Consider the following 11925-nt stretch of genomic DNA (forward strand, 5'->3'; position numbering starts at 1 on the left):
ACCTAAAGAACAGAATGGGAATATTTCAGCCTAGACTGATTTAAATGTGATCCTATTTGAAAGAAAAATCCATCCTTCTTGGTTCCTTCTGAGATTGTTTTGTAACTCCATGGTTCTCAACTAGGAGCAATTTTCCCCCTAGAGGATATTTGGCAACACGTGAAGACATTTTTAACTGTTACAATTTTGGGAGGGTAGGGGAAAGTGATACTGGCCTCTGGTGGGTAGAGGCCAGGGATGCTGCTAAACACCCTACAGTGCACAGAACTGTGCCACAGCAAAGAAACATCTGTTCCAAAACGTCAACAGTGCTGCTGCTGAGAAACTCTGCTGTAACTCCCTAAATTGAACTGGTGTGGGGACAGTTGGATTCCAGTGTGGTTCTGCTACTGACCAGCCCTGTGACCTCCAGCAGGTTATTTGCTCTCTCTGTGCCTCTATCACCTCATCCATGAAATAAGCAGCTTGAGGCAATGGGCTGAATGTAGGTACCCTCCAGCTCACAAATTCTATGATCCTTTGACGTAACAATGTTCCCCCTGGACATTGTTTCTGGTTCAGCTGTATTTTTATTGATTAAAAGAGGGAACTCATTAGTTACCGAGGATTTGGGGATACCTCTCTCCACCATCCAAAAATGTCCATTTGGAATCACAATTATTTTATTCTCAGGAGATTTTGTTCTCGGCTCAGCAAAGCTCTAAAACAGTGCAAGAACTTCTGTTCCACTGCAGAGGCAGAAAAACCAGTGTACCAAAAACTAGGGTTACTAACTATCCTGGTTTGCCCTGGACTGATGGGTTTCCAGGGACACTGGACTTTCAGTGCCAAGACTGAGACAGTTTATGGTAAATAGGAGGTTGGTCCTACTAACAAAGACATCTACAATCATGGAATGTTTATTTTTCTTTCAGCTACAAAGCCGTTTCTTATCATGCCTCGGGCCACAGTGTTGCCTACAAGCCTGGAGGCTTCAAGGCCAGCACTGGCTTTGGGTCCAACACCAAAAACAAGAAGATATACGATGGAGGTGCCCGCACAGAGGACGAGGTACAATCTTATCCTTCCAAGCACGACTATGTGTAATGCTCTAAGACCTCTCAGCACGGGCGGAAGAAACTCCCAGAGAGCTCACCCAAAAAACAAGGAGATCCCATCTTGATTTCTTCTTGCTTTTGACTCACAGCTGGAAGTTAGAAAAGCCTTGATTTCATCTTTGGAGAGGCCAAATGGTCTTAGCCTTGGTCTCTGTCTCTACATATTCCACCATAAAACAGCTGAGTTATTTATGAATTAGAGGCTATAGCTCACATTTTCAATCCTCTATTTCTTTTTTTAAATATAACTTTCTACTCTGATGAGAGAATGTGGTTTTAATCTCTCTCTCACATTCTGATGATTTAGATAGACTCCCCCTCTTCCTCCTAGTCAATAAACCCATTGATGATCTATTTCCCAGCTTATCCCCAAGAAAACTTTTGAAAGGAAAGAGTAGACCCAAAGACATTATTTTCTGCTGTTTGACTTTGGTCTCCCCACCCCCAACTTGGCTAGTAATAAACACTTACTGAAGAAGAAGCAATAAGAGAAAGATATTTGTAATCTCTCCAGCCCATGATCTCGGTTTTCTTACACTGTGATCTTAAAAGTTACCAAACCAAAGTCATTTTCAGTTTGAGGCAACCAAACCTTTCTACTGCTGTTGACATCTTCTTATTCCAGCAAGACCATTCTAGGAGTTTCCTGAGCTCTCCACTGGAGTCCTCTTTCTGTTGCGGGTCAGAAATTGTCCCTAGATGAATGAGAAAATTATTTTTTTTAAATTTAAATCCTAAATATAGTTAAAATAAATAATGTTTTAGTAAAATGATACACTATCTCTATGAATTAGCCTCACCCCTACATGTGGATAGAAGGAAATGAAAAAATAATCGCTTTGACATTGTCTATATGTTACTTTGTAAAGTCATGCTTAAGTACAAATTCCATGAAAAGCTCACTGATCCTAATTCTTTCCCTTTGAGGTCTCTATGGCTCTGATTATACATGATAGTAAGTGTAAGCCATGTAAAAAATAAATAATGTCTGGGCACAGTGGCTCACGCCTGTAATCCTAGCACTTTGGGAGGCTGAGGAGGAAGGATCACTTGAGCCCAGAAGTTCGAGACCAGCCTGGGCAACATGGAGAAACCCTGTCTCTACAAAATACAGAGAAAAAATCAGCCAGTCATGGTGGCATACACCTGTAGTCCCAGCATTCCGGGAGGCTGAGGTGGGAGGATCACTTGAGCCCAGGGAGGTTGGGGCTGCAGTGAGCCATGATCACACCACTGCACTCCAGCCAGGTGACATAGCGAGATCCTGTCTAAAAAAATAAAAAATAAATAATGGAACACAGCAAGTCCTAGGAAGTAGGTTAAAACCAATTCTTTAAAAAAAAAAAAAAAAAAAAGTTGAGCCTGAATTAAATGTAATGTTTCCAAGTGACAGGTATCCACATTTGCATGGTTACAAGCCACTGCCAGTTGGCAGTAGCACTTTCCTGGCACTGTGGTCAGTTTTGTTTTGCTTTGTTTAGAGACGGGGTCCCACTTTCCAGGCTGGCCTCAAACTCCTGCACTCAAGCAATTCTTCTACCCTGGCCTCCCAAGTAGCTGGGATTACAGGTGTGCGCCATCACAACTAGCTGGTGGTCAGTTTTGTTACTCTGAGAGCTGTTCCCTTCTCTGAATTCACCTAGAGTGGTTGGACCATCAGATGTTTGGGCAAAACTGAAAGCTCTTTGCAACCACACACCTTCCCTGAGCTTACATCACTGCCCTTTTGAGCAGAAAGTCTAAATTCCTTCCAAGACAGTAGAATTCCATCCCAGTACCAAAGCCAGATAGGCCCACTAGGAAACTGAGGTAAGAGCAGTCTCTAAAAACTACCCACAGCAGCACTGGTGCAGGGGAACTGGGCCATTAGGTTATTATTTGAGAGTAAAGTCCTCACATCAATAGTACATATGAAAGTGACCTCCAAGGGGATTGGTGAATACTCATAAGGATCTTCAGGCTGAACAGACTATGTCTGGGGAAAGAACAGATTATGCCCCATTAAATAACAAGTTGTGTTCAAGAGTCAGAGCAGTGAGCTCAGAGCAGTGAGCTCAGAGGCCCTTCTCACTGAGACAGCAACATTTAAACCAAACCAGAGGAAGTATTTGTGGAACTCACTGCCTCAGTTTGGGTAAAGGATGAGCAGACAAGTCAACTAAAGAAAAAAGAAAAGCAAGGAGGAGGGTTGGGCAATCTAGAGCATGGAGATTGTTAAGTGCTCTCTGGATTTGAGTTGAAGAGCATCCATTTGAGTTGAAGGCCACAGGGCACAATGAGCTCTCCCTTCTACCACCAGAAAGTCCCTGGTCAGGTCTCAGGTAGTGCAGTGTGGCTCAGCTGGGTTTTTAATTAGCGCATTCTCTATCCAACATTTAATTGTTTGAAAGCCTCCATATAGTTAGATTGTGCTTTGTAATTTTGTTGTTGTTGCTCTATCTTATTGTATATGCATTGAGTATTAACCTGAATGTTTTGTTACTTAAATATTAAAAACACTGTTATCCTACAGTTGAATAGCTTCTGCTCTTTTTTCATATGTTTTGGGAAGTGGAGGTGGGAAGTCCCAGCACCTCAACGCTGGATGCTTCTTCATGGGAGTTTTTCTGCTTTCAGAATCCATTTCTGCTCAGCAGCAGCCTAGCTACCTAGAGCTAGGTGTCGTTCCAGACCAGTTTGTGGTTTCTGCAAGTTGGGAAGCCTTAATGAAAAGGAGTTCCCAGAGCAACCAGGCATGCAGCATGGGGTCCAAGGATCCAGTTTAGCCCGTCTGACCCTAAGCGCACAAGCCCGAAGTGTCTAATGTCATTGTCCTGTTTGTGGGCCAGTAAAACAAGAGAGCCAATGCCTGCCCTCTTGATGCTGCCAAGGTTGGGTTGACCAGCTCAATAAACTGAGGCTGTATCCAAGCTACAAAAGCAGCATAAGCTATATAGTCAGAACAACCCAACCTCAAATCCAGGTCATACTACTTTGCAGCTATGGTAGCTTGAACAAAGCCCTTAAACTTTCTGAGTCTCCATTTCCTTATCTGTAAAATAGGGATGATAAGAATAATGGAATAATACAAGTAAAGGACCCACTTAAGTGACAGAAAACCAAGCGGCACAACTTTAAGACAAAGAGGGCAATGCTTATGTAACTGGGGTATCTTAGGTCAGGGTTGGCTTCAGACACAGCTGAATCAAGGGTTATGATTAAGACTCTATTTTTCTCTGCCCATATCTCAGTTCTGCTGTCTTCTCTGTTGGTTTGCTTCTCAAGAAGATTGTGAGTTGTTGTGTTGGCTGCTTATATTTCTAGCCATAAAGCCATGTTTCAGCTATGGGAAACCTAGCCAAAGGGAGGCATCTCTTTCCTTCTATGCATAGGAGAAAAACCCTAACAAAATACATTAGATTATTTGAGTAATGTACCCATCCCTAAACCTCTTCCTATAGCCAGAGCAGTGGTATCTAGTTTGATGAAGCCTGGGTCCCCCAGTCAAAACATGGAGATTTGTCATATGCCATGAAGACGTGTATCCTGAGGACCCAGGGTCCTTAGAAATCAGGTAAACTCATTGCTTTGCCTCATTTTTTTCTTCTTTTGGATGAAACTGAACTCCAGAGAAAGCTTCAGAGATATAACTTCTGAGCTTCTCTGACTAGTTACCAAACAGTATGTAGTACAGAATGGAAGGATCTGAGAGATTACTCTGGTTCTCAAAGAAAGCTGATAATTAAAACCTAAAAATTAAAAAAAAAGACAAAAACAAAACACTTTACATTCAGTTTTAAGCAAGTGAGATTACAAAAGTCATCAGTAGAAAACTGTCCTTGGTTATGTAATTTTGAGCTATTCAAATTTAAATTTTCTAAAATTTAGGGGCATTTTGAAGTCTCCTTGTACAAAGACAGAAATGGACTAACCAAGCCATGGAATACATGCTCAAAATATGACTCAGCACTGTTACTCATAAAAATCCCTGGGAGTCCCCAGTTCTCTTACCTTTTACTTAGGTAGTATTCAGCCCTCTCCTGCCTCCACAGGACATTATCCAGGGTTGACTACTACAACAGCCACAATTTTTGCCAAAATGCCTGGTATCTCTGAGTTGATGTGTTCCACTGGAGAGAGCACTGGGCTTGGAATCAAAAACCTGGATTTCTGGTTCTGACTGCATTGCCAACCAATTATGTGACCTTCAGGATTGATTACAATGATTCACTAACATATTTTCATTATCTAACTTCTGTACTGAGTCCTCATAATAATCAGTACTGTGCCTAGTGCTTTATATACTTTAACCCTCCAACAACGCTGATCTCGCCCCACTAGTGGCCCAACACTCTAAACACTCAAGGATCACACACACACTCACGCTCATACATACACATTTACCACACAGTCGGTTCAATTTTCAGAGCCTCATCAGGGACCAACACTTCTTTGATTTTTCTAGCCTCAGAACGGCTTTTGAACAATTCCATTCCTTCAGCTAAAGTCAGGCTGATTTTTCATACTTCCCAACCCACAGCTAGAAAGGGAAGGGGGTATTCTCTTCATAATAGCCCAAATAAACGTGAAATGAGCATGTGAGGCCCTTAAGAGATGATGATAAGCAAAAAGTTTCTTGTGGTTTAATATTCACTATGTAAGATATTATAATATATTGTAGAGACAAAATGTCACTAAAATGCTTTAAATATGTCCAAATTCTATTCTGAAATAAGGGTATTTCATTTAGATACCCCAAAATCATCTATCAGTGATGGTTTTTAGTATCCACACCACCACAATATTCAACACTAAATGCAGCTACTCCCTAATAACCAAATAAAATGAAATCTCAGTCACCCCTGCCACAGTGGGTAGCTAAAAGAAAGCATAGACTTCTTCTTCTTCTTCAGAGAAACTTCAAGGAGTGGGTGGGTCCTACTTGCAGACCAAGGGTCATACAAATTCCTTACATAGAAAACATTATATTTTGTCCTATCTTTTAACTTAGATTTTTAGGGTAACATAAAGGTAGAATTATATGTAATATGGAAGAAAGCTGGAAATATTTCTTCTTTAATCCAGCAATGCTCCTTCTTTAAATTTCTCCTAAGGAAATAATCATAAATACTTATGCTCAAAGGTATATATCAATTGTTTAAAATAATGTAACTGGATCAACTTAAAAACCTAATGAGGGAAAGATTTCTAATAGTCTTTATATATAAGTAAACTATTATATAGTCATTAACATTATTATATTTTTCTAACATTAATTCTATTAAATGGTGCATTGAAAAACACCCTGGAAAGAAATATATTCCAAAATATTTTAAGTAGTTGCTTCTGATTGGAGATATAATGATGATACTTTTTTCATTTGTACTTTACAGTAGTTTGCAAATTTTCTTCAATGAGAATAGCTTTATTTTATATCTAGAGAAAAAAAACTAAAAACTGAAGAATTAAAAAATAGAAAACAACACCCAGACATGAAGTCCACAGGAGCAGATATAGCTCATTACCTGGAGACATGACCATCTCAGGCAGCTTGGAAGGAGGAAGTTATTAAGTCATGGCTGAGTAGAGTTCTCTGTTCACTCTGAACCAATAAATTAAAATGGTCATGAGCCCAGAAACTGATCTCACACTATTTTGCTTTAGCTTTTCTTCCCCTTTAGAGACTCTTTGGCAATTGGCAATCATTTCCCCATTTACTCACCTCTACTCACCTCTGAAGACGGGAAAGCCGAGGCCCATACCTCTGTTGTGAACAAGGACCAGAAAGGAGAAATGACATGCTCAAGGCCTTTGCACAGGCATATCAGGGGAGCCAGAACAAAGACTAGAGTCCATACCAGGTTAGCCTCTTGCTTGCTCCACAAGAACACACAGACCTCATTTCCTCCCAACCACTGGCCTTCTCAGTTTCCAACTCCTTTTCCTGACTAGAAGGGCCATCCAGAAAGAGCAGAATGGGCTTGCTTCAGGATGGGTGGCCTAATGTTGGCAGGTGGTCTGAGCCAACCAGATCCACCTGTGTGGGGAAATGTCCAGAACAGACCCTGAGTCCCCAAATATTTAACACCTGGAACTCATCAGTCCTGCATCTGATAAGGAAGGGGCTCTGTATGAGCTATGCACAGAGCAGCCTATCTCTAAAGAAGACTTTTGGGTCCTTGATGAATTTTTCAAGGTTTCTAAAAGATAATCTCAACCATGTGTTATCACTGGATTCTACTCAGAGATGTTAGACGTCAGGGAAAATTCAGCAGCTATTGTTTTTTAGTTGGACACAGCAAAGCTTCAGAAACCCAGTTACTTAGTCATTTTCTGTTTCTTATCACAGAATACCTGAAACTGGGTAATTTATAAAGAAATGAAATATATTTTTTACAGTTCTGAAGGCTGGGAAGTCCAGGGTCAAGGGGCTGCATCTGGTGAGGCCCTTCTTGCTGATGGGGATCTCTGCAGAGTCCCAAAGGAGTTCAGGGCATCATGTGGTGAGGGAGCTAAATGTGCTAGCTCAAGTCTCTCTTCTTCTTCTTATAAAGCTACCAGTACCACTTCTGTGATAACCCACTAATCCATTAACTCACTGATCTCTTAATCTATGAATGGATTAATCTATTCATGAGAGTGAAGTTCTCATGACCCAATCACCTCTTAAAGGCCCCACTCCTCATTATTTCCACATTGGGAATTAGGTTTCAACATGAGTTTTGGAGGGGACAAACATTCAAACCATAATACCCAGGCTTACGTAAAAATGAAGAAAACAAAATAAACTTTTTCTCCTTGAAAAGACATTAGGAAAAAAGAGAAAAGCATTTATGGCAGAAAAAAATCTCTCTGAGCCATTAAAAAATACGGATGATTATTAATGTTAATATTGCCGTCATTATCATTATCATTACTGAGAATCTACAATGTCACAGACATAGTTTCAGGCCCTTTTCTTACACTATTTCCAACTCACAAAATAGCCCCCATGAGACAGGTATTATTATCCCCAGCTCACAGGTGAAGAAACCAAGGCTCAGGGAGGCTAAGTATCTTGTCCAAGTAAGGTGACCAACCATCCCAGTTTGTCCAGGACTGTCCCAGGTTCAGCACTGAAAGTCCTGTGTTCCAGAAAACCTCTCAGCCTGAACAAACCAGGACAGCTATGCCAAGTCTACATAGCTAATAAATAGAAAAGCGTGGATTCCAACCAGGTTTGTCTGACTCCACACCTCACTTTGTTTCCAATATGCCATAGAAAATCCCATTAAATGGGCAAAATAAATTCATAACTACATTTTTTAAAATGGAAGGAAGAAAAAAAGGGAGAGAGAGAGACAGAAAAGGAAGAAGAAAAACACAAATGAGAAAAATAAAGAAAGATAGGGAGAAACTCATATAAATCTAGTTTAAAGAAAAAAATATTTGCCAATGAAGCCAAGAAGCGTAATACTTAATTTATTGTAAATTTTTAATTTTTAACACTCAAATTTTAAATAATGCCCAATAAGAGCCTGTCTCTGTAACTACTGCATAGACAGATGGCAGAGATGGGGGAGGACATTGGGCTACCCAGTCCCTCAGCCTCCGCAAAGCTCTCAGTGTGTTCTGTGATGTATGTGCACTCTTAAGGGCTTCCAGGCTAAAGAGACTCTGGTGTGATGCCACCCAGAAGGGAAAGGAAAGCCCCAGCACTCCCAAGGTGGACTGTCTGTAGGAGAAATACCTGTTCCCTCCAGTGGTGGCAGCTACACAAACATTACAAGGTTGGGTTTGGACCAGGGCTCACTTCATCCCAGCAGCCACCTTAGGCTAGAGCTTCCCCAGCAGCATCTGGGATCTGAGTCAGTTTCCATCAGCACTGAGAGGTTTCCCATTCCTTTCTCATCTCAAGTGGAACTAGATGTGACCTTCTCACTCTGGTTTCGAGTTTTTGACCAGTCCAAGCTTTCCCTGTTATCAAAGCTGCCGCCCTTAGCCCTTGTTGACAATAAAAAGCTTATTTATTTTGTTCGACAGGCCAACTTGAATTTCCCCAAAGAATGTTTTAAAAGGTAAAATATCAAACATATTAAGCATGGAGGACTTTGCCACCCATACTTATTGCCCAGAGGAGGGAGGTTGCCATGGCAATGCCTCTGGTAAGGAGGATGAAGTCTGGCTGAAGGGTGAATAAAGTATCACAGTGGGGCACAGGCTGCCCCGCCAGGCAGCAAGCCCCTTATGATACTGGAAGTGTTTGCCCAAGTCTTAAGAATTAAGTCATAATTAAGAGAGAGTAAGAAAAACAAAAATGTCCAGCTGCAAAAAAAAAAAAAAAAATGTTGAGGGGTGGAGGAGTCAGAATGTAGATAGAGTTATTTTAAAAGTCAGCAGTGAATGAGTGTGACTATGTCTTCCTATGACAGCTGGCAGAGCCCACCCACCAGTAGCTTTTGTGCAGACAGGCCACACCCCATCCATCTGCAGAAAGGTACAGCCAATGGAGCAGAGAGAACCCAATAAGGAATTCATTGGAGGGTTGGCATCAAATCACCTTCATGGCCTCTTTGGTAACACACCAAAACTCCACAGAAATTAACACAAAAACTAGGCAGGAGGAACTCAGCTTCCAGTATGGCTTAGTAAGCTCCCACCAGGCTAACCCTCCTGCAGATAACAAATATAAACTCTGTACAAAATACAAAAAGTAACTACTTGAAGCCACTAGAGGGTGAACAAAGACAGACATATTCTGAAGGGTAGTTGACATTTAAAAGAGAGGAAAGGTATAAAGCAAATTTCCGTTTTTGAGGCTTCTGGCCCAAGGACAAGCCAAAGTCAGGTGGCATGAAGTACCTAAAATCTGTTAGAAAATCTGCAGTTTTTCTGGCCTGAAGAACCATAAGACAGAGTTCAGGGCAACTATAGCCACTATAAGGTGAGCAAAGAGTCTCAGAAAAAAGAGACTCAGAGGGAGAAGATCCAAGTTTTCTATAAAAACCCCTCCCTGGGTCTCTAGTTAAATCCTAAGCCATGCAAGTATAGGGCTGACTACAAACAGCTGACTTAGGATCCAAAGCTGAATGGAGACTTGAGATGTCCCCAAGACACAAAGTTTGCTGTATGAGTAGAAGCAAATTAATTGTCTTCTCCAGCAAACAAAAAAAAATCGATACTCTTTGGAAGACTATAATAGCATCTAGAGTCTCTGAAACATAATATTCACAATATCCAGGATGCAATCCAAAACTATCTGACATGTGCATGACATGACCTATTTTTAAGAGAAAAGGTGATCAATGGAGACCTGACCCCAAGATAACCCAGATATTGGAATTAGCAGATGAGGATTTGTAAAGCAACTATTGTAACTATGCTCAAATACATAAAAGAAAATATGCTAATAATGACTAAAAAGACAAGAAATCTCACAGAGAAATAGAAACTATTCTTGAAAACAGAACTTCTGAAACTAAAAATACAAAATCTGAAATTTAAAAATGTATGAACTTAGCTAAGTGGAGATTACAGAGGAAATCATCAGTTAACTTGAAGATAGATCATTAGAATTTATCCAAAAATAGAGAAAAAAAGTTTTAGCAAAAACAGAACCTCAGGTACTTGCAGGATAATATCAAAAGAGAAATAATTGAGGCCAGAAGACAGTGGTATTTTTTAGGGGCTGACCGAAAAAAAAATGTACAAATACACTTCAAGAATGAAGGCAAAATACAGTTTGCAGATAAAAGGAAACCATGAAGATTCATTGCCAGAAAATCTTCACTATAAAAAAAATGCTAAAAGAGTTCTTCAATCTGAGGGAAAATGATACTAGATGAAAACTAGGATCTGCAGGAAGACATAAAGAGCATCAGAAATAGACCTTGTTGAATAGGACACTGGATATCACTAGATGTAATGCAAGACTCAAAGCCTGAGAATTTGAGGCAGTCAGGCACTGCACCTCACCTTCCACCATCACAGCGGTTCTGGGCAGCTGTCAGCGTTCCTACTGCCTCACATAACTGGGAGTATGAATCCACCTGTAGAAGCACATATTGCCGTATGTACAAAGAGGAAAGACAGTAGAATTAAGTAGGTAACAGCAGTAGGTAAGTCTTGGCAGTCTCTAAACCCAATACTAAAGCAGGAAAATCTTAACTTTGTAAACTGAATTGAAAAAATACTTTTGAAAATGTTACTTTGTAACATATTTAACGTAGAGGTGAAAAGTTTCAGGATGAGAATTCCCTCACAAGCGCCAGATCTCAAAGGCATCTCTCAGCGGGTCTCCAGATAATAAGCAAAGCCAGTACCAATGACAAAGAATTCATCAATGGTCATTCTCTGAATGTCTTGCCTCATACTAGGAGGTAGTATCATCTAAAAAAAAAAAAGATGACTTTCACTTCATATTTCTCACCAACCTATCAGTTCGTTAGACATTTGTTTTTATGTTTTGATCTTTTGATGTGTGGTAACATTGAATATTTTGTGTGATATGTGTGTCTCTTTGCTGTGTGTTTATGGATGAATTGAATATTGGTAAGAATAAAGGAAATTTCATAATCCTTGGTTCTCAATCAGAATGAGCTAAAAAGTGAGAAACTTCTAGACTCCTGGAAGAATAACAGCAAAAAATGTAATTTTATGCCCAGTACATCAAGTTGATTGACTTAAATATCTGCTAAAATAACTTTTTCACACTAGGATGGTAACAGGGAAACTGTGTGTATATATGAAAGTTGTAGAGATAAGATTTTAAAAGAAATGAAACTAAGACTACTCTGTTTGCATTTAATCACCTAAAACCTATTTTTTTAAAAGGATTACAGAGTTATCAATTAGTCATCATCATTGATGG

General features: G+C 40.2%; 1 protein-coding gene across 2 annotated transcripts in view; it reads left to right on the top strand.

Annotated features, from left to right (window-relative positions):
* Window positions 1-3608, top strand: part of CLDN18 (claudin 18) — a 34600-nt gene extending 30992 nt beyond the window's left edge. For both annotated transcript variants that reach the window (XM_004037716.5, XM_004037717.5), the window contains exon 5: window positions 915-3608. In XM_004037716.5, the coding sequence (XP_004037764.2) occupies window positions 915-1086 (172 nt within the window). In that variant the 3' untranslated portion in view covers window positions 1087-3608. The remainder of the gene's footprint in view (window positions 1-914) is intronic.
* The last annotated feature ends 8317 nt before the right edge of the window (window positions 3609-11925 follow it).

The sequence above is a fragment of the Gorilla gorilla genome, chromosome 2, assembly GCF_029281585.2.
Source record: "Gorilla gorilla gorilla isolate KB3781 chromosome 2, NHGRI_mGorGor1-v2.1_pri, whole genome shotgun sequence".
In the NCBI taxonomy this organism is placed as follows: Eukaryota; Metazoa; Chordata; class Mammalia; order Primates; family Hominidae; genus Gorilla; species Gorilla gorilla.